This window comes from Sphaerodactylus townsendi, linkage group LG05 (genome assembly GCF_021028975.2).
Source record: "Sphaerodactylus townsendi isolate TG3544 linkage group LG05, MPM_Stown_v2.3, whole genome shotgun sequence".
NCBI lineage: Eukaryota > Metazoa > Chordata > Lepidosauria > Squamata > Sphaerodactylidae > Sphaerodactylus > Sphaerodactylus townsendi.
The window spans coordinates 23,861,459-23,885,446 of NC_059429.1; the positions used below are offsets into that span (position 1 = coordinate 23,861,459).

The following is a 23,988-nucleotide window of genomic DNA, read 5'->3' on the forward strand; positions in this document are numbered from 1 at the left end:
AACCTTAACCACTACACTACACTGGCTCTTCCAGTAGGATTCCTGTAGGTGAGGTAATATGACCTGTTTTGCATGCTTTTACATGATTACTTGCTGTTGCAAGTGCAGTACTTAAGAAACTGGTTTGATAAATAAATCTAACCTGTTTCATGTATGGTTGGTCGTGCTCTTCCCAGAATCCTGAAAAGAACCTGTGGCCTACTCAGCAGAGCTGAGCGCAAAGGAACAAATGGCCTTACAGATTTTAAGTGGAGAGTTCAGCATTTTCTGTGCCCCACCAAAATCAACAGGAAACAGAAGTGTTTTATTTTGTCTCGATCACGTTCTAAGTTCCTGAAACTTGCAGTTGCAGATACAACATTTGGAAAATGCTAAAAAGGCGAAATACAAACAAACACAAAACCAACATTCATTCTGGCTCAGCCCTCTGTTTCTAAAAAGTCATTTCAAAGCTTATCCACAGATTCCTGTATCTGAAGCTAACACTTGAGAATTTTTAAAAAATGTTAAAATAGATGGAACAATCTTTGCTTGGGCCTGGAACCTGGATCAAAATGATATACAAAAGAAATCAATTTATCGAGATTCTGGCATACACATCCCACTGAATATGCATTGTAAAACAGGAAGCATGTACATCAGTTCTTCTTAGCACATTAAGATTTTTCTGTACAGTGGAACCTCGATTTTCATTGCCTTCGGTTTTCATCGGTTTTGGTTTTCATCGATTTTTTCAGCGAAAAATTTGTCTCGGTTTTCATTGATTTGCAGTAAGATGCAGGGGTTTGTGGAGAAAAATCACCCGGACAAAGCTGTTGCAACTTGTTTAATGACAATGTTTAATGTTTAAAGTTGTTTAACTTGTTTAATGTTGCAACTTGTTTAATGACAATGTCTTGCCCCATTTCAGAGAAATCTTAAAGAGACGTCAGAAACAGACCTCTTTGGACAGCTTTCTGGTGCGACACTGACCCACTGGCTCTGAAGCTGGTCCTATTGTTTGTTACTGTTATTGTTTGTTACTGTTTGTTACTGTTTTCAGCATTAAACACTATGTTTATTCACCAACAAATGTGTTTTTAGTATGTTTTTTGGAGTGCCTAAAACGGATTAATTAGATTTACATTTATTCCTATGGAAAAGTTTGCCTCGGTTTTCATCGGTTTCGGTTTTCATCAATTCTTTTCGGACGGATTACCAACGAAAACAGAGGTTCCACTGTACTTCAACAAGGGCAAAATGGTCAAGGACCAACATTGCTGTTTCTTGTACACTGGTTGGTTATCCTTTTATGATGGTTTTAATGTCCTAGGCATGCTGTTAACTTTATATATATATAGATTTATGGGAGGGGGTTATAATTATGGTACTGTTTTACTTGCAAGCAACCTCCAAGAGGACTCTGGGAAGGTAACATACAAGGTTCCTAAATAAAACAAATATTTTTCAATACATTTCCTTTTTAGCGATATCATCAATGCTTCTGATTTCAACAGGAAACACCCAGAAATGTCATCTGTTTTTAGATTATGTGGAGAGATGGTGTAGAGCAGTGGTTCTCAACCTGGGAGTCGCGACCCCTTTGGGGATAGAACGACCCTTTCATAGGGATCGCCTAAGACTCTCTGCATCAGTGTTCGCCATCTGTTAAATGAACAAATGTTAGGGTTGGGGGTCACCACAACATGAGGAACTGTATTAAAGGGTTGCGGCATTAGGAAGGTTGAGAACCACTGGTGTAGAGGCCTCGGGTCACAACCAACTTGTTCTAATGTATGGGACAGAAGGAGAAATGATGAAGTGCCCTTTTTGTTAGCAACCCACATTGCTGGATTCAAGTCAGAAAATGCAAACACAAATATTCCAGAAAGAAAGCTTTGGGGAGCCAGCATAGCAGTGTGGTTAAAAGCAGGTGGACTCCAGTCTGGAGAACTTTGGAGATTGATGCCCCACTCCTCCACAAGAGCAGTGGAGCCTGATCTGGTGAATCAGATTTGTTTCCTCACTACTATATGCCTACTGGGTGACCTTGGGCTGGTCAGAGTTGGTTCAGAACTCTCTCAGCCCGTGCGCTCCTGTGGCTGTGTGTATCGGTTAAGCTCGCCAAGCCACTTCTGTCACAGGGCTGCAAACGGCGAAGCCTCAGAAGCCCGCGGCGCCCTGCGGGAGACGGCTGCCTCCCCGTCCCGGATCACAAAGGTGACCATCTGGTCACCTTACTTTAAGGGCAACACTGCATCAATCTGCTATAAGTTACTGTCGCATTTTTTGTAAACAAAGTACACAATACCATTACCATGTTGGCAACACCCCACAACTATAAGTTCCACAGGCCTGCTATCCCTTATCAAACAGCACTTCCTTCCTCATGGCCAAAGCAACGCTCACCAACATTTACCTGCAGTGATGTTAGAACAGGCAGTAATTTTTCACTCTCCCCATAGAATTCAGAGCACTGAGGCTGTCTATTTGCCCCCAAGCTGGCTAATTCCCTGTAACCCGCTGCCCCTCAATTCCAGCCTCTGTGAAATATGGAAAATTATGCTCCTTTGCCTGAGGCAGACTGCTGCTTAAGCCCCTGGAGGATGGGGCGGTATAAAAGTTTAATAAATAAATAAATAAATAAATAAATAAATAATCACTCAGAGACACACAGAAGCTCTTTTGTGGGAAACCAGTTCTGGTCTTGAAGGAAGTAACAGGAAAGTAAAGTTCATCAAAACAAACAAGAAGTAATACAAACAAGCATTCCAGCCAAAAGAAAGAAGCTGTTGAGGTTACGTTACAAAACCACCTGAAGCAAGACCCACTTTAAACTTTTGACTTTTGTTTATTTTAGAAATGTTATATCTAACTCTGCTATTTCAATAAATGCATGGCATGGCTTACAGTCAAGGGGAAACAATAAGAGTTAAATGAACCAGCTGATTTAAACACAATTAAACAAATAAATAAATACAGAAAAGAGCTAAAACAGTTTTAAAAAGCAGCAACATAGGGACAACAGCATCAACAACACAGAAAAAAACATGGAATAAATCAAACACTAACAGGGCGGAAGATAAAGCCAGCAAGAACCTTTGGAACCACTCCTAAATGACCAAAAGTGAGAGAGTGAGGTGAGCTTTCTGCAGCATGGAATTCCACTCTCTGGGGGCCACCACTGAAAAATCCTGCTCTGTAGAGACACCAACATCAACTTCAGCCAGTGTGGTGTAGTGGCTATAAGCAGCCGACTCTAATCTGGAGAACCGGGTTTGATTCCCCACTCCTCTACATGAATGGCGGACTCTAATCTGGAGAACCAGATAGATCCCCTACTCCTCCATCTGCAGCCTGCTGGGTGACCTTGGGCTAGTCACAGTTCTCTCACAACTCTAAGAGTCTCACCTACCTCACAAAGTGGCTGCTGTGAGGGGGAAAGAAGGAAGGAGATTGTAAGCTACTTTGGGACTCCTTTTGGTAGAGAAAGGCAAGATATAAAAACCTACTTCCTCTCATTCACCAAAAGTGCCCAGTGCAGAACATAAGAAGATGGTCTCCAAGATACCAATGCTTTAGTCTACTGCTTAAATGCCATGACAGACTTCACATTTGCTTTTGTGCCTCTGCTGAGACACACAATAACTTCTGTTAAAGGGAAGGAAGGGGTGGTTCATTCAACCCAAACCTGAGTACAGACTGAATACCTAAATCCCCTCTCGTAGGCATCAACCAGATAGAGGCATTCTGCACTTCCTGCCCAAAATAATCAGGACTGTACTACTTTGAACAGCTGATATGCTCTGCCGAAGAGGGGGCCACAGCTTCTGTACTGGCAAAGAGCCTTGGACAAACTTAATTGTGGCAGTCAATTAGCAAAAGGGTTGTTAACACATCTCTAGACATCAAGTTGCATGATAGAAACAGTCTTTTTTAAACTGATGAGCCTTCAACCATAGAATAAATGCTTAAAAAAACAGACATCAACAGTGGCAAGAAACAGATTACCAAATTTTCTCAGGGTAATTAAAAACCACACATTCTTCTTCAGGTCAAAAATCTGAAAATAGTAATGAAATGACAAAACCTCACTAAACCAACTGATCTAGAAATTAAACACACAGGGTTTTTTTCCCCCTTTTGGCCACCAAGTCACAGTTGATTTTTGGTGATCCCATAGGGCTTTCAGCAAAAGAGATACAGAGGTGCCTTGCCATTGCCCGCCTCTGCTTCGAGCAAGTTATCAAGAGAAAGGAGAGAAGGCCGCTCATTTTCACCTCTTCTCAGGGGCGTAATGCCCATTGGGCAAAGTGGGCAGCTGCCCAGGGCATCACCTTATGGGGGGCATCAAAATGCAGGGTTCGTTTTTTGGTATTTTTAGTGGTTTTCCATTTTTGGCCTGCAGGGGGCACGGTTTTTAGGCTAGCAGCACCAAAATTTCAGTGTATCATCAGGAGACTGTCTTCATGCTACCCCCCAAGTTTGGTGAGGTTTGGTTCAGGTAGTCCAAAGTTATGGACTCCCAAAGGGGGTGCCCCATCCTCCATTGTTTCCAATGGGAGCTAATAGGAGATGGGGGCTACAGTTTTGAGGGTCCATAACTTTGGCCCCCCTGAACCAAACTGCACCAAACCTGGGGGGTACCATCAGGGCAGTCTCCTGATGAGACCATGAAAGTTTTGAGACTGTGCCTTCAGAAATGCCCGCCCACCCCCCCCCCCACCCCCCCGCCTGCAACCCCCATTGACAGCAATGCAGAAAACTCAATGCAGAACAAAGATTCTTGGGCAAATTTCTGGGATGTTCCTGCATTTTTGGACGTATCAGCACCAAAATTTCAGGATATCATCTGGTCGTGGTGGAGTGGCCGCCCATGGAGGGGGGCATCCAACTCAGGTTTTGCCCAGGGCTACAGTTTGCCTTGTTACGCCCCTGCCTCTTCTTTATTTGCTAAGCCTGAAATATTGAACAAAACATTGTGTTCTTTCTTTCATTTATTTATTACACTTCCTTAGTGTAATAAACATCCCAGCAGCATGACAGCTCTAGAGTGAGCAATTGTGATAGATCCTCCTCCTTATTTGTATAAAAGGAGCAGGAGGGAGACAGCAACTAGGTAAGTTCCTCTAAATTCCAAGGTAGGTATGGAGTGCTACATGTATGACTCCGACCCCTTCTGCACATGCAGAATAATGCACTTTCAATCCACTTTCAATGCACTCTGCAGCTGGATTTTACTGGGCGGAATAGCAAAATCCACTTGCAAACAATTGTGAAAGTGGATTGAAAGTGCATTATTCTGCATGTGCGGAAGGGGCCTCTGTCTGGCAGGAAACACTCCTAGGAGTCATTGGTTGCAGTTGGTGGTCACCCATTTTGAAACTGGCATACTTGGGAAATAAGGGAAAGGGGCATGCTGCCAAGCAGAGACTTGGGGCAGCCATGGGGTTCTTCTGATTCCAATATGAAAAAGAAGAAAGGTGTTACACCTCTCCAAGAGTCTAATCAGAAGGAACAGGCAAGTCCATTCTTTCACAATATGAAGTATATTTCACCTGCTTGTACTTCCACGACTGATGCTATCTTGGCCTTGCACTGCCACTCACCTACTCACATAGCTCATTTGAATCTGGTACCTGACTGTTGGCACTGGAGGCCTGTAAGAACCAGCATTAGATGGAGTGCTGTACCTTATGATTCTTGACAAATGTATTTTCTTTTATGTACACTGAGAGCATATGCACCGGAGACAAATTCCTTGTGTGTCCAATCACACTTGGCCAATAAAGATTCTATTCTATTCTATTCTAGATGAGGTCATGCAGCATGATAAAGCATTGTATGCACACCTGCACACAGGCGTGCACACACAACTCTTTCTACTCTCCAGTAAGGGAACCACACTTTGGGAGTGATTCTGAGCAGGTCCCAGTCAAGTTGCTGCTCAGGAAAGTAACAGGAACTTCCATCTTTGAGCGAACACGAGTGTTGTCCCAATGTCTCCTTTTGGGCGGGAAAGACAATCGTTCAAGAGAAACGAGGTGGTTGTTTTTGCTCATGGGATACAAGCTATTATTCCATTTGTTTGGCTGCTATCAAGCAAGATATTTTTTTAAGTACTACAAATACCTGCCACACCTGTTAAACAAAGAAAACAGTGGGATGACTATGCATGCCATAGGCAGTGACAACTCATCTTTTTTTGCAACTCCTGGGAAGGGGGAACCTATCATCTGTCTCCAACCTCCCAGTGCATAATTCTTCATAGTGGCCAACTTGCCAATTTCAGCAATTATAAAGGAGGTTTCGAATTGCCTTTTACCACCACAGCACTGAATTCCTCTCTGAAACACTTACTAGTTGTTGCAACAAAAGAACAAGATGAGCTGTGGGGATCCTACTGAAAATTAATCGGCCAACGAGAAAGTGTGTCAGCAATCACTGACCTTGATCAAAACACTGCAAAAAACTGACCTTGCACAAAAGTCTACAGCACCAAGACTGATACACACATCCCCTTGTTCAGTGGGAAAAGAATCTCTTTCATCCTCAATAGATGAAGCACCCATTCTTTCTCCAGTAGGGGAAATACTGCATGGGTCAAATCAAGGTGGGTAACAGGAAAAGGGTTTTAACATTTGGATTTTCTTTGTCATTGTCATTTTGAGTTTTGTCTGCTTTTTAAAAATAAAATGAACTGTGAATTAAAACGTAGAGTGTCAGACTAGGATCTGAGAGATCCCAGTTCAAATTCCCCCTCTATCACAGAACTTTGCTGGGTCACATTCTCTCAGCCTAGTCTACTTCTATTCTTGTCGTAGGAGGATAAAATCAAAAAGGGGGAAATGGCTTTGGGGCCCCACTAGGGAGAAAGATAGGATATAAACAGTGGCTCCTTCCACACATGCAGAATAATGCACTTTCAAACTGCTTTCAGTGCTCTTTGAAGCTGTGCGGAATAGCAAAATCCACTTGCGAACAGTTGTGAAAGTGGTTTGAAAACGCATTATTTTGCGGGTGCAGAAGGGGCCAGTGAAAGGAAGAATAAATATTTTTTTTAAATATTAGATCAATCAGTATCTAAGAATTATAGCACAAACAGGGATCAAAATGACAAGCGTTTGGTGGTGGGGGGAAATCTGTTGTAGTAAGGAAGAAGATTTTGGGTTCATACCATGAGTTTCTCAACTGTAAGGAGTCTCAGCGCAGTTTACAAATTCCTTCCCTTCCTCTCCCACAACAGACACCTTGTGATGTAAGCAGGGCTGGCAGCATTTTGAGAGAATTGTGACTGGCCAAACGTCGCCCAGCAAGCTTCATGTGGAGGAATCAAACCCAGTTCTGTAGTTCACCTGCTCTTAACCATTCATTCATTCATTCATTCATTCATTCATTCATTCATTCATTCATTCATTCATTCATTCATAAAACCGCCCCATCCCCTAAGGGTTCTGGGCGGTGAACAACAAGGCAATAACAATATCATTTAAAATCAATAAATATAGAGATTGCATAAAATTACATAAAATTACAGCGTTTCGTATAAACCATAAACCACGACACCACATTGGCTCTTGTGGCAACTCATTCAGTACTCGTGCTTTTTAAAGTTGGGACATGTGTCAGAGACTCCAGGTCTCATGACAATCACCTATCAAACCAACTGGAAAGGCCCCTACATTCTGATTTTTTAAGGAAATTATATTTATTTATGTATTTAGATTTATTTATACTCAGCCTTCTGAAGGTTATAATAACGAGCTAGGTAAAGACCAGCCTTTTTTACCTCAGAAATCATGAACAAAAAGAACTTTACTTATACTGAGAGAAAAAAATATATGTAAACAAAGTAACACTTATACATTTACAGTTCATCATTTGGCTACAATTTGGTTACCAATAACCAGCATACAGTATCAAACTTTCAGTCAAAGGCTTTTACATAGCTTTAGTTAACATAAAACTGAACAACATCTTTGCTCAGTCAGACGGGTACAGTCTCCAACTGTCACTTTTAGAATGTTTGCTGAGCTCTCAATCCAAGACCTTCATCCCCAACAATAACCCAAAGCAGCTGACAAATGTTCTCATCCACTTTATCCTCACAATAACCTCGTGAGGCAGGTTGGGCCGGAAGTGTGTAACTGGCCCAAGATCACACCCAACTAACTTCCACAGCATGGAAAATGTAAACCTGGGTCTCTCAGATCCTGGTCCAGCATTCCAACCACTATACCACAGATCGGATTCAATCATATGACTGTTCAAGAGCCAACCTCCATCAACAGATGTATATTCCTGCTCAGCAAGAACCCAAAGCGACAGATCAAAACTATTTCACAAGTTCTCCGCAGCACACTCAAAAGTCTTCTCCCTTTAAACCCCTATTCAGTCTGGAAGAGGAGGGTCCCAGTGGCCCAAAAATCCTCTGGTAAGAGTAAAAGCAGGTGTTGTCATGGTCCAGTTGTAGACCATCTGCCTTGCATGGAGCAGGCCTCGGGTTCAATCCCCTGCATCACACTTAAAAGTATAAGAACATAAGAACTAGCCTGCTGGATCAGACCAGAGTCCATCTAGTCCAGCACTCTTCTACTCGCAGTGGCCCACCAAGTGCCTTTGGGAGCTCAATTAGAAGATGATGTGAAAGAGCTCTGTCTGAGATCGTGAAGCATCATATGTCTAAAATCATGGCGAATTATGGAAAATGTCTAGAATGCATATGGAGTCAATTCAAGATGGAGGAATTGATGGGTCCTGCCATCTTGAAAACTGTGTACACTGCATTCCCTCCTAGACTGCAAATTTCTGGGCACTATAAGACCTGCCAATTTGCATTCCGTTGGAAATGTACCCCAAGATGGTCACTGCATTCAAAGTCTACTCGTTACATACAGAATAAGCAACTAAAGATTTGAAGAAAATTTCATTAACAGGACTAACAGTCATGTAAAACACTGCCAGTTCCAGAATTGCAAACCTGTACAACAGCCCTAATCAAAAGAGGCAAATTGTTCCAAGAAGCCATAGCCTTGATACAACACTTAATGGGAGAAGTCTTAATTAAAACTGCTTAAGAGAAGACCTTCCAGTCAAAGTTAAGTGACGTACAAGTGGAATTAATTACAAGTAATGAACTGAATCAAAGCATTCTTGCTTGCAGATTTAAGTAGATAGATTTATCCAAGTTCACCCCAAATCAAAACAAGGCCTCAAGGCACAGAGAATGTAGCGTGAACAAAACACTATGTAGATTCTCAATTCCTGGTTTTAGCATACAAGCACAGACCCCGAGGACAAAGCTATAGCATTATGGTTTGATCATGTTATTGAAAAACAACAAGGATTTAAAAGAAGAACATAGAGAGTGAAATGTTTGAAAAATAAAGATAAGCATTAGCTATGGATAACAAATGGTCAGATGGAAAACCTCCCCAATCAAAACAAAGCAAATGGGCAAACTATTGGGAATAGCTATGAGTGACAGTGCTGTGCAATGGTTAGCTGGTTATGCTAGAATCTGGGAGACCAGGATTCAAATCCCTAGTATGAAGGTCACTGGGTGAATTGGGCTAGTCATTCCCTCTGTCTCAGCCTAATCTACTTTGCAGGGGTGTTGTAAGGATAAAATGGAAAGGAAGATATGTACTCTAAGTTCCTCAGAGAACAGTAGGATAACAAAGTCATAGGTAGAGAGCTGTTTAGAAGACATATCTGGAACATATGCATGTGGCAAAATTTGTCACATTCATCTCCAGCTTGGAAACACCATTGGATATATTGTGCATCAACACTGGTTAAACAAAAACATTATTTCTAGAGTTCCCAAAAATGGAGAAGAGGACAGGAGAGAAGAGAAGTGTTTGGCACTGTTTTTTTAAAAAGTATATTTGCTGCAGCACAAGCTTTTGTAGTTGGCAAACAATTTTGCCAGAGTATGAAGCAGTCTTCCAAACTGGCAAATGTATGTACATCTCAATATGTCACAGGTTTCTGACAGCTGAGACACATTTACCTTGCGAAAATTGCAGATTCTCTTCCTTTGTTCTTACACCTGAAAAGGTTTACTTTTTGCAATAATCTCTAATCAAGAAGAAAACATCTAATGTGTTTCCAAAGGAAGCAGTGATCTGGAAGCAACTCATAATGGGAAGGAGCCAAACCCAGAGCAGTGAGTCATGCAGAGATCCAATGGGACACCTCCTTTAAAGCAAGTAACTATGTAGCACTGAAAGCAATTCAGTAATCCAGTTACAACCAACATTTAAAGGTAACTAGCCCCAGCAGAAAGACTTCAAAAAGGAGAGGCAAGAAAATAGATCATACAGAGATACAGTAGGCAGCCTCCTTCATTTTGGAGTCACATTTAATTCCTTACAGTCCCTTAGCAGTTCTCTCAAAGTGCACAGTTGGGGAAATATGATAGTATATACATAAAGGTACAGAGAAGAAAAATAAAATAACATGACTTTTAAAACCAATTATTGTCCAGTTTTGGATTTTGTCACTAACATGATCACCTACCAGGAGTCATTTGATTTCCGGAGGAGCAGAATTTGTTCAAATAATGTGCCAAGAATGATCTTTACACAAACTGGTGTACATAATGGCAAAGCTCTGAATCAGAATCTCATTACAGTGACCTCAGAAAAACTATTCTCTCTCACCTTTGGTTCGTCCATCTGTATAATGGCGATAGTCATGCCAGTTTACCTTTCTGGGCTGTTATGAAAATTACAAGATAACTTATGTGTGAAGTGCTTTGAACACAGGAGGCACTAATTATCTGATTGGCAACCTGCTGGGTGTTGTGTGTGTGTGTGTGTGTGTGTGTGTGTGCGTGCGCGCGCGCATAAGTGTTTCATGTTTTTACAGAGTAAGCAAGCTGTCTTGAGTCCCCAGTAGGGGAGAAAAACAGGATACAAATACTTAAACTAATACTACCCAAATTGTTGGCAGGCTTCTCTAGAAAAAACAAAGGAATATGACAAATGGTTTTAAAGAAACCAATAAACCTATAAAGTCGTATAAATTACTCGAAGTTTGCATTTGCAAACTCTCCCTTCTTCGCTGAAGTTGGAGGAGGTTCAAATTATGTTGCCCACCAGAGATCATTCGTCCCAGGTTCAACGAGCATCAGATCTAGCACACCCCACACTCGTGTTCATGTAGGCCACAAGCCATGTACAACTTTACCTAAATGTCTTAGAATTCGAAGGACATCATCCACAGGGTGTCTCTCCCATTCAAAATGCAACCATGCACTTATAAAACAGACAATGCCACATACTATTTAAGGCACCCCCAACTTTGCCGTGAAAAAGGCAAACTCTATGCTGGGGATAATTAGGAAAGGATAATAAAACGGCAAAGATTGTCATGCCCTTATATAAAGCCGTGGTGCAACCGCACTTGGAGTACTGCGTTCAGTTCTGATCGCCACATCTCAAAAAGGATATCGAAGAGATAGAAAAAGTGCAGAGAAAGGCAACGAGGATGATTGAAGGATTGGAGCACCTTCCTTATGAGGAGAGGCTGCAGCGTATGGGACCCTTTAGTTTGGAGAGGAGACGTCTGAGGGGGGATATGAGAAATTTTTCTCTCTTTCCCACAGTACTAGAACCAGGGGGCATTCATTGAAAATGCTGGGGGGAAGAATTAAAATTAATGAAAGGAAACACTTCTTCACGCAACATGTAATTGGTGTTTGGAATACGCTGCCACAGGAGGTGGTGATGGCCACTAACCTGAATAGTTTTAAAAAGAGCTTGGACAGATTTATGGAGGAGAAGTCGATCTATGGCTACCAATCTTGATCCTCCTTGATCTCAGATTGCAAATGCCTTAGCAGACCAGGTGATCGGGAGCAGCAGCAGCAGAAGGCCATTGCTTTCACATCCTGCACGTGAGCTCCCAAAGGCACCTGGTGGGTCACTGCGAGTAGCAGACAGCTGGACTAGATGGACTCTGGTCTGATCCAACAGGCTAGTTCTTATGTTCTTATGCTGGCTCATTCTGTTCTGCAGCCATGTAAGCTGTTCTGCCAGGCCGTTGGTTGAGGGCAGCAATGCTATCCATCTGCTCCCTTTCCCCTTTTTTCTCTTTGTTATTGTTGAGGTTCTTGTTTATATTAGTAATCCCATCCTTAATTTATGTATATACAGAACATACATGCAGAAGAAACCCATCGGAATAACATACACACACACACGTTTTGTTGAAGGCCACCTTGAGCCTGGAAGGGGAAGGGCAGACTAGAAATCATCAAATCAATAAATAATAAACAAAGATAAATAAATAATGGGGTTGCCAACCTCCAGATGGTAGCTGGAGATCTTCTGTTATGACCACTGATCTTCAGGAGACAGAGATCAGTTACCATCTGGAGGCTGGCAACCCCACCTGAAGAAAATGGCCACTTCGGAAGGTGGACTCTGTGGCATTATATCCCAATGAAGTCTCTCCCCTCCCTAAGCCCATCTCTCCCCAGGTTCCACTCCCAAAATCTCCAGGTATTTTCCAACCTGGAGGTGGAAACTCTAGTTAGGCCTCAGTTTACAAGTCCTAGTGATCAGGATTGGAAAAGGTGTACATACAACCCCCTGCCAGTCTGTAGAATCAAGAAACTATGCAAACCAACTTCTCAGATATAAAAAAGAGAACATAAGAACATTCTAGAGTTGCACCATATTGTTCGTAAGCACCATCCACAAACAAAAGACCCACTCGATCATCATTGCTTTCTACCCTATATATAAACACCACCAGACAAAGTGTGGGATATTCCATAAGTAATATGGTTCCTCTTGAGACTTCTCACACCTCCTTACCCAAGCTCACAGCGGCCAGTGTATACACTGTACAGAATCACATGGTAAAGGCTATTTATCTATGAGAGGGTCTTCTCAGCTGGGATTCTTACAGCAGGGTCACCAACATGGCACCTACGGGAACCATGTTCCCCACAGCACTTCCCCAGAACCAATGACTCTCTGCCTTCACACAAGTAAAAGGGCTTTTTCACTTGGATCCTGCCCATTGTTCATAGGAGAAGGATCCAGGATTCTGTAAACAGATCAGTTGTGAGGCGGTGGAGCGAGTGAGCACCAGCAGAGCATGCCTTTCCTCCCTCAGCTTTACTGTCTGTGAGTTATATCCTCCCTTTCTCCAACTTATAACCTCCGTGTGTGTTATTCCCATGGGTTTCTTCTGAATGTTCTATTCCCCATTCTCCTTCCTCTTGCATGAGTATGTGTGCGTTTGGCTCCACCTCCCATTGCAGCCATTTTGTAATGGCACCCATCCGTCTATTTCAAAATTGACTGCAGGCTCAAAAAAAATGGGGGCCCCACCCAAAAGTGTGGAACTCCCTCCCTTTGGGAAGGAGGTGGACACCATCTCCTTAGACCTCCTAGATCATAGGTGTCCAACTCGCGGCCCTCCAGATGTTATGGACTACAGTTCCCATCATCCCCTGCCAGCATTGCCCATAACATCTGGAGGGCTGCGAGTTTGACACCTGTGTCCTAGATTAACGAAAAGGTATTTCTTTTCCAGAAGGCTTTTGAATCACACTGATGTTCAGGCAGTGCTTTTTAGATGATATAATGTTATATTTTATTTATGTATTGCAGTGGACTCTGTGTTACACATCCTATTGCATTGTGAGCTCCATAAAGGGGAAATGAAGTATTTAATTCATCCACTGTTAACTCATTATACAAATTCAATCATAGTCAATCCTGATTCAGTTCTTGAAAGAATTTTACTGGAAGACTGAGTTTACTTTATATCTCAGCAGGTAGCCAAATTTTGTATGTTAGCACATAATAACCGTAGATCCATGTTAGGACAGAAAGCCATACTGCATGATGGTGATTGTAATAATGTTACAAGCTGATGATATTTTTGCTATAGGTTTTATACCATGGATTTCTGTACATGTGTATAATTTGGTTTTGTTTTTTGTTCTCTTTTTGCTGGCCTAATGGCCATAATAAAACTGTCTATTTATGTATTGTTGATTTGATGATGCAATGGTATGTACTTAAACTTGTTGTGAACTGCCTTGAGGACCTTTGAGTGAAAAGAGCATCTAAAATATGCTAAACAAATAAAGGTTTCTCCTGGACTGGACCAGGCTGCTGGGAGAAGGCATGCCTGAATATTCCCCTACCCCATCTAGAAAGAAAGAAAAATCCTCCCTACTCACAGAAAAAAAACCTAGGCATAACCCTTTCCCTGCCATCCTATTATTACCTGAATGGTAGTGATGGGGAGCTAATGGGGAAATATTTAAAGATGAAATTCCTCCATCTACAATCAGGATGACGTAATATCAAAGTTCTGAATTAAGGATTGGGAGACCAGGCTGAAATCCCCATTCTGCCATAAAGCTTGGCGAGTAACCATGGGCCAGTAATTTTCTTAGATGAACTACCTCACAGGGTTGCTGTGAGAAACAGACTGCAAGAAGAGAACAGGTCATTCTTGATAGATTTTACATTGGAATAATCCTAATTTGAAGGGCTACATCTTTTGTCAGTTACCCTGTATGTCCAGTTAGAACAGCTGATCCAAGAGATGACATAACCCCTTCCAGAGATATGTTATGACATCAGCCAGTCTTTACCTGCCACAAAACCAGGGATCCTCCTTTGCCATGCCCTGCAAGAGTAACCTTTTAAGCAAATATTTGACATGTAAGCAAATATTAGAACTTAATAACATGAGATATGATCTCAAGGAGACATTAAGTCTTGGCCAAAGGTGAAGGATGAAGACAAAAAAGCACAATGGCCAATATTTTTCCACTAGCTTCAAGATTAAACAAGGTTATTCACACAGGAAGAGGTATAATAAGGGAGTTGACTGAATTTGAAAAGGTGATTACACAACAAAAAGAACATTTATGAAAATGGTTTTATTAATTATTCCTTCAATTTGTCAGGAAAACAGAACAAGTTAAAACGTGTATGGTAAGATGGATGCAAACTTTGAGGAAGGAATATGTCTTCAACAATGGAAATGGAAACTGATCTTTTATGGATGAAGGATATAAAATTCACAGTCAGTCAAAGTTTAATGGAAAATTGGCACAAGATTTTTATTGATGGTATATTACTCCAAAGGACACTGCAAAGATTGATAGGAACTATAAAGAAAAATTGTGGAAAATGCAAAAAAGTGGACAGTGTCTTCTATCATATGTGGTAAATGTGCAAAAGACAAAAAAATGAAAAGAAATTTAGAAAAAAATGAAAATTCAATTTACTATGGCAGCTAAGAGCATTCTGTTGGGCATTTTATCAAACATTCCAATTTTTTGGAAGACTTGTTTAGATACATGATACAGTAATATTCAGAGCAAAATTAAAAACAGAAGAGTGTTTATCGCAAGAAGACACGAAAATAAACTAACTAAATATGCAGTGATGGCAAAATTCACGTGAACAAAAGACCAATTAAAGAAGTTCAAGATAAATGGAAAGCACATTAGTTATGTTATTTCTAAAAATGAGAAGTAGAGAAGGACATATAAGAATTATTAATAATATTCTTGATATATTATATTGAATATGTGTCAAAAAGGGGAAATATTTAAATGTATTACGGATAGACAATCATAATAAATGAATTCAATTCAATATTTGGGAAGTATTTTTAGAAATTAATAATAAAAAAGAAATTTGCAACAGCAATTATTATCTATTCTATCTCTTTATAATTTACTTTACAATATTGTTTAACGTATGTACTGGGCATATTAAGTATTATAAAGGGTATCTTATGATTTCTCTTAAGATTATTATGATAATTACCATTTAGTGCCCATTAGTATATTGCCATTTATGGTTCATAACTATTATCATCATTTATAATTCATTGTTTATTTTATTTTTGTTTAATATAGTATATGTATTTTTTTATTTGCCTCGGAATTTAATCGTAATTGTTGTTTGGATATGGTTTTGTTATTTTTTTTCACTTTTCACTGTTCTGTTTATATTTATTAAAAATAAACAAAATCAGAATTTTATACTGTGAGGAAACAAAGGCAAACATACATCAAACCGCCCGTGTGTCACTAGATATTTTAACAGACAGGAGAGATCAGTATGGATCTCTCATTAAAGTCAGCCGGAAAAACACAAGACGGATGAATAATCATGCCAATTTGAAACAGAATTGTTTTCCAGAACTGTTGTAGAAAGCACCCCTCTGATCCCTTGGTAGTCCTGTCAGCAAAACCAAAGACACCTAAATCCCAAACAAAACAAGCATACACACACATCTTTCCTCTACTCGCATGCTGTGCAGATAAAGTTACTTTCAAATAAATAAAACGCATGCTGATTAGGGATTTTAATCCTGTCTTTTTATACAGCATCCAAACTGCATATCAGAAGACCGGCCAATGTCTCGCTTTTTCAGAAGAACATGAAGAAGGCACCCTGCTAGATCAGTACAATGGTTAATTTGAGCCAAATCTCCTCTCACACACTGGCCAACCTGAAGATCAAACAACAGGAAATAGAGGCTATCCCGAACATTGTCTCCTTGTCCTGGTAGAGGTTTACTGCCTCTGAAAGTGGAGGTTTGTTTCCACACCCCTCCACATGAAGCCTGCTGGATGACCTTGGGCTAGTCCAGGGGTAGGGAACCTGCGGCTCTCCAGATGTTCAGGAACTACAATTCCCATCAGCCCCTACCAGCATGGCCAATTGGCCATGCTGACAGAGGCTGATGGGAATTGTAGTTCCTGAACATCTGGAGAGCCACAGGTTCCCTACCCCTGGGCTAGTCACAGCTCTCTCTCAAGTCTCTCAGCCCTACATGCCTCACAAGGCATCTGTAGTAAGGAGGGGAAAGGAAGGGGATTGCGAGCCGCTTTAAAACTCCTTTCGGTAGAGAAAAGCGGGGTATAAAAACCAACTCTTCTTCTTAGTCACCATGGCTAAGAGCCACTAGTAGACCACAAAAAGGCCAAAACTAAGGCTCATTCCACACATGCAGAATAATGCACTTTCAAACTGCTTTCAGTGCTCTTTGAAGCTGTGCGGAATGGGAAAATCCACTTGCAAACAGTTGTGAAAGTGGTTTGAAAACGCATTATTTTGTGTGTGCAGAAGGGGCCCAAGAATGGTTTAGGAATTACAGGCATTTTAGGGGGTTTATTGCAGATAAGGAACAGAGGGTGAAATAGACTGGCTTGCTTTGGATCACCTAAGTCTGTGGCAGAGGTGAGAAAAATAGCTCTGAGATTTCAGCAGGTACCAAGAAATTCAAGGACCAGTTAGGTGGCACATTTTCAATCCTGCCATGGTGCAGTGCAATCACTCACCATATCTCTCATGTTCACACACAGAGAGACCACAGAGAAGTCTGGGACAACGGTTGGGAGGCTACCCAGTTCCATCTATTGTGCAATGTAGACAGAAACATGAATGCGCACACACTGAATTGCTACCAGAGGTCATCTCTGCCCCTTCAACTACATGCAACATGGACTCAGAGTTGCCGATTCAGCCGGCATCCTGAATATCAAAATGGCCTCTTCGTACATCTCTCCCTTTGCTGATCTGGGGCAGATGTTTCCACACAAAAGGGTTAGGAAAGACTTGGCAAAAATAGCCCTGAACAGCCTGTGGCAAGAGTCCGGAATGCTCCAAGCTAGAGAGACAATGAAACAGATTAACAAGATGGAAACTGACGATTGAAGCATAACTAATAAGCCTGGAGGGAGAGCCTGGATAGGAAGAATGAGGGGCAAAAGTGCATCAAAACGGGAAGGGGTAATAGCAAGCCGGCATTTGGCCTTAAATAAGAAAGACTGTCACTCATCCATGAGAGTTTACGCTGGGTCAAAAAAAACCCGCACACCTGGCATTGACAATGGTAAAGTGAACCACACAGAAAAGCAACAAAGTACCAAACCATCCGAGACCGAAAAGCGGAAGAGGTTTTTTGTTGTGCTGGATGGGGAGTATGCGTTTGTTTTCAAAATGAAACTCTGATGAAATCATTCTCACGACTAATTAGTAGCAGACCCTTCAGAGGAACACAACAGCCTGTCCAAAAAATAACGCACCCAAAAGACTCGCTGCTTCGTGCAACCGAACTGTGCCTTCAGATAACGAACCCCTCCAAGGCCACCGGCAGTCGCTCGGGGTATGGCTGCAACATGTATTTATAGCACATGCATATTTGGAATACACAATCAAATGCGTTTTTACCTCGCCCTTGCTCCAACAAGCTCAGGGCAGCATTTGCAAGCAAAGCTATCCGCCAGAGGTCCTCCTGCTCCGGCCTCAGTAAAACAAATCGAGAGCCACATATCCAGCGCAACTGTGGAGATGGCACAGGAAAAGTTACCCCGGGTGGTACCGAATGACACAGTGCTTGGCCTCAAATGAACTAAATGCCAGGGTTTATGAGGGTATATGCCGCAAGGACCTTCCAAAGAGCTAAAGGTATCAGCCCCTATCTTAAGACACCTGAACATTTTTTTAAAAAAAACTGTCCAGAGGAGAATGATTTAGACCAGTGGTTCTCAACCTGGGGGTCGGGACCCCTTTGGGGGGTCGAATGACCCTTTCACAGGAGTCACCTAAGACTCTCTGCATCAGTGTTCTCCATCTGTAAAATGGATAAATGTTAGGGTTGGGGGTCACCACAACATGAGGAACTGTATTAAAGGGTCGCGGCATTAGGAAGGTTGAGAACCACTGGTTTAGACCAATGGTTCTCAAGCTTTCTTTTCTTACATTCCACACATTACTCTACCAAAGAATCTCAGTCCCATCATGACAGAAACAAAATGCCCACTTCTTCCAAGGACAGTGATAAGTTTACGGGTATTCTGTTCTTAGATTTATCATTTACAACAAGTTTTAAGGACATTAACAATTGCAGGATCTCAGTGGATAATCTCTGGCAGGCAGGCCAGGAAGGAAGTGGCACATCAAAGACACTTGCTGGTTGGGCGGGGAAAATGGGGAATTAGGAGAATCATTAAGGGTCCATGGTTACTAATAGAATGCCGAAAGGTCACAGGTGAACAATCAATGGCAGGTAGGGTCAGCAGGACACAGAATGTCATCTTTGCAGGTAGACATGGGAACTGAAGGAGAGTTAATTCTTATACTCTGTTCTACATAAAGATGATAGTAGATTGTATATTCCTCCACCAGAGAACAAAGCATGCCGGACCTCCTTTGCTATAGAATGCTCTGCCTGGGTCCTAGTGCCTACCTAGCCCTGTTTCCCCCGTCTGTTTGAAAGTTTTTCAAAGTAAAAATACATTTTGGCATAAATGCTCTTGTATCAAAATACCACATTCAGTAATGACAAAATAATGATTTTGACAAAGAAAGTGCAGGAAAATGAAGGATAGTTCTCATACTTGTTTGGGACTATATTCTAATGTGGAAGCATTCAACTTTCTCAACCACTATACCTCAACTGACTGAACTATCATCCATATGTGGAACAGAGTACAGTAACATTTATGAAAGCCTTGCATCCCACCAGGATACCTTGTGCATCCCACCAATAGTGCACGTACCATTGGGTGAGACTCGACAACTGCTAGGAGTAAGTCTGGGAAGGCCTTGTCACAAGCCTTTGTTTTCCTACTGAGGGAATGCACACAGCCACCAAAGATTTTTGGAATCTAGGTTCATTATGAACGACTAACCTTCTCCTCAGTTTCCAGGTCTTCTACTGTAAACAAATATATAGGCCATGGTTTTGCTGCTGTGAGGTAAATTTCAGGGTGCACAAGGAGATTATTGAGATCATTGAGGCTGGATTAATATATAAACAACTAATATGATTTATCAATTTATGGGATGGTTTTCAAGGAACAAACCAGAAGCACATGCCTCCAGGTAGACAAACATAAGAACTAGCCTGCTGGATCAGAGCAGAGTCCATCTCGTCCAGCATTCTGCTACTCGCAGTGGCCCACCAGGTGCCTTTGGGAGCTCACCTGCAGGAGGTGAAAGCAATGGCCTTCTGCTGCTGCTGCTCCTGAGCACCTGGTCTGCTAAGGCATTTGCAATCTGAGATCAAGGAGGATCAAGATTGGTAGCCATAGATCGACTTCTCCTCCATAAATCTGTCCAAACAATTCTTAAAGCTATCCAGGTTAGTGGCCATCACCACCTCCTGTGGCAGCATATTCCAAACACCAATCACACGCTGTGTGAAGAAGTGTTTCCTTTTATTAGTCCTAATTCTTCCCCCCAGCATTTTCAATGAATGCCCCCTGGTTCTAGTATTGTGAGAGAGAAAAATTTCTCTCTGTCAACATTTTCTACCCCATGCATAATTTTATAGACTTCAATCATATCCCCCCTCAACCGTCTCCTCTCCAAACTAAAGAGTCCCAAACGCTGCAGCCTCTCCTCATAAGGAAGGTGCTCCAATCCTTCAAAGGAGAAACCTGGGTAAGGCCCAAACATTTAAACTGGTTGTGATTTCAGAGAGTAGTTAGGCTTTTCTACAGTGTTTTCAAGCACACACACACTGGGTTGGATCCTTTCTCTCACACAGGATTCCACCCACACCAGGCTATCCTGTCCCTGGAGTCAAGCTAAATTGTACAAGGTCTGCTTATCACCGGAGACCAAGTGAACATGCTGTCCTCCAGAGTTACAGCCAGACCACAGCACAGCTACCCTTCACTCAGCCAGATCTTATTCCTGAGCCAAACCTGAGCTGTCCCTGCTCTGTCAGGCAGAACTCAACTTCCACTTCTCCTCTGCTCCCTCCAACCTTCCGTCCCTCTTCTTGAAGGTCAATGGCCACTGGAGCAGCACGTCTATGGGCTCATATGTGTGGGTGATTTTCCCTTTGAGGCAGGACAGCCTCCTGCCCGTCACTGGGACATGAAAAGTGCGTCCTGAAGGGGCAACAATGAAAAAGGAGTCATGGCTAGAGCCTCTGCTTTGAACGCAGAAGGTTCCCGTTTCAATCCCCAGCATCTCCCAAGAGAGGCTGCTGGCTAGACAACACTGATCTTGATTGACCACAGGTAGCACAATACTGCTTAATGTGTTTCAAAAAAAGGATGGGCAACTCCTAAGTGCCTGATATGACTTTCCATTCATCCCCGACCACCACCGTACCTCTTTCCACCTGTTGCTTCTCCTGTCTAAATGTACACTGTAAGCTCCTTGGGGCAGAGACTCTGCAGAAAACCAAGCTCACCAATGAAATCATTCCGAACAGGGAGAAGAAAGACAAATTATTACAATACTATTTCTAGCTATGTTTGAGACAGCTCATAAAGTTATTCTTATCAACTGCCAAAAATATCACTACGCATGTAATACTTCCGCGCCTTGTCCACGAGCATTTGACTTTAAATGTCTTCTGGAAAAACTGTAATTACATACATGGTCAATCAGGGTGGTTCTGGAATAAGGAAGAATTAGCCATATCCGTCCTGGATAGAAACGCCTGAGTGGCACAGAGTAGCCATTCTTCTAAAGAGGAATAAGGGCCCCCTGCTATCAGCATGAAATGTAGTTATACCGAAAGCTATCAGGATGAAGAAGCAGCCAAGAAGCGTCGACACTCTGCCAATAGCAGAATCAGGTATCAGTCCAAGAGATGGGGACAGTCACACCTGAACACCATCATAACACCATGTCATTGGAAAGACACTGACATTGACAGAAAACCAGAGCAGCGGATGCTGACAGTGAAGAGCTGCTAAACTGGAGGAAAATAGGACAGCACCAGACACAGGAGGGAAGGACTCTTGAAGTAAAAAGCCACGCAGAATTTCTCACAAAGACTCTGCATGGTACAGATTTAAGGGTGGGGTGTGTGGATGGGCGCAACCATCTGTTGAAAAAATCTGCAGTGGCGCAGATTAGGGGAGATTTCATACACATTTCAATTCTTCCTCTTACAGGACTAGAAACTTGACTCTCGCTTTTTTAAAAAAAATGAAGTCTAAACATTCCTTTAATGAGGACTGCTATTTATTTAGTGCCAGGGGGAGCAAAGGCCTCCACTTCTATCCCTGTTTGGTGACCCTTCAGTGCAACTGGTTACCCACACTGTGTGTTATGTGTTGCCCAGACGCTTTCAACTTATGGCGACCCTGTGATTTAATATGACCACACTAGCCCTGACTAAAAGTTACAGTGAAAGCACATGAAATCCTTCTTTATGTGCACTGAGTAATTCTTATGTTACATTTAACTTACGTACAGGTGAACTGAGGACAATGCAGATGGGGAAGGACTGGCCCCCAGGTTTCATTTGTAAAGTGAACGCATGATGGCTTTTTCTTACAAACAGACATACACACGAACAAGCAGAAAGTGCGCTGAAAAGTGAAATGGCCCTGTGTGAAAGAGGATGCCGGACTAGATAGATCCTGGGCCTGGCCTGATGCAAAAGGGGTCCTCCTCTGATATTCTGAACTTCCTTAGTCGCACTAAGCATTTCACAGATAGGAGAGGTTTCTTTCGCTCAGCGTAAGTCAATACTTTGAGCTATACCCTGGGTGGGTGGAGGGGGCGGCACAGAAGAAAACAGGAAGAAACCCTTCAGAGGCACAAATTAGTACAGAGGCTCCCGGGCCAGGGAAGCAGAAAGGGACATGCAGTCCAAGAAAGTAGAAATAAAACTGAATTGTTGGTTGTGTGTGTGTGTGTGTGTGTGTGTGTGTGTGTGTGTGTGTGTACACACACACATATACACACACACATATATTAGCAGAGTAGAACAAAAGAGACAGATTCTCAGTTACTCTTTATAAGTTTGCTAACTACAAGGGAGGGTTACAGTACATGGAGATAAAATAAGAAATCCTTTCTTTCCTGTTACACATCTATATTTCTGTACATTTGGTTACAACTTGGTACCTATCTGCTGCCTCCAGCTTATGGTCATTGTGGTGGTGAGGCCGCGTCTGCTCAAGCAAAGAGACAGCGTTAACTTCATAACTTCAGGTGTACATGCTCGCTAACACGTAAGCAATGGCTATCTCACTGACCAATACCTAATCAATGGATTTATTTATTTTTATATTTAGGCCCGTCCTAGCCCCAAAAGGCCCAGGGCAGCTTACAATGGCATAAGCCTCAGAGCATATACAAGATCATAAATCAGCGACTTGTTGACATACAAATAGTTCACCCTTTTATATCTGAATTGTGACAGACACTTGCAAAATAATGCGCCCCCCCTTTCCCTATCACCCCCACCCACGCGCGTGGGAAAGAACCGGCGATCCAGAGACTGTGTGGGAAGGATCAGCGACGGCCGGTAGCATCCTTTAACCAAAGGAGCCAAGCCGCGCGCCCGGGTGCCTCACGACCAGAGCGCCTCTGAGCGTGCACAGAGTGCCCCCTCCCGCCGCCTGCCTCGCCCCCGGTTCCGCTCACCCTTGATGTCGTTGGCCAGTTCCTTCCAGGTGGGGGCGAACTGCATGCAGTGGCCGCACCAGGAGGCGTAAAACTCGACCACCCAGGCGCTGGAGGAGTTGAAGACGCTGCGCTCCAGCGTGTCCGCCCCCAGCAGCGTCAATGGGTCTTCGGGCGAGTAGAGGCCCAGGCTGCGCGCCCCGGGCGTCCCCAGCAGCAGGAAGCAGGCGAGCGGCAGGAGGCCGGTGGGCGGCGGAGGAAGCAGCAGCCCCGGCCGGGCCCGGGAGAGCCGCCTGGGCATGGCGAGCCGCGGAAGGAGAGGCAAGCCCCGCGCGGCGCTGCAAAGCGAGAGCGCCGGGAGAGAAGTGCGCCCGCGGGCCGCCGCCTGCCCTAAGCAGCCGCGGGCGGAGCGCTCAGCAAGCGCCGCCCCCCGCCCAGCAGGTCCCGCCTGGTGGTGGCACCGCCTCCTCGTCCTCCGGGTGGGAGGGGGCAGTCAACAGGGCTGGGGAGGCGGGCCTTGCTGCTCCCGAGTAACGCCGCCGTCGGATTGGACTGCGCCTCGCAGAAAGGGAGACGGGCAGGCCAGGGGATGCTCGCAAACTGTCAGTCACCGAGGGCT

At 43.1% G+C, this 23,988-nt stretch overlaps 1 protein-coding gene across 1 annotated transcript in view; it reads right to left on the reverse strand.

Annotated features, from left to right (window-relative positions):
- QSOX1 (quiescin sulfhydryl oxidase 1) overlaps positions 1-23,749 on the reverse strand; it is a 96,036-nt gene extending 72,287 nt beyond the window's left edge. The window contains exon 1 of the mRNA XM_048497415.1: positions 23,391-23,749. Within this exon, the coding sequence (XP_048353372.1) occupies positions 23,391-23,670 (280 nt within the window). The 5' untranslated portion in view covers positions 23,671-23,749. The remainder of the gene's footprint in view (positions 1-23,390) is intronic.
- Positions 23,750-23,988: the final 239 nt, after the last annotated feature.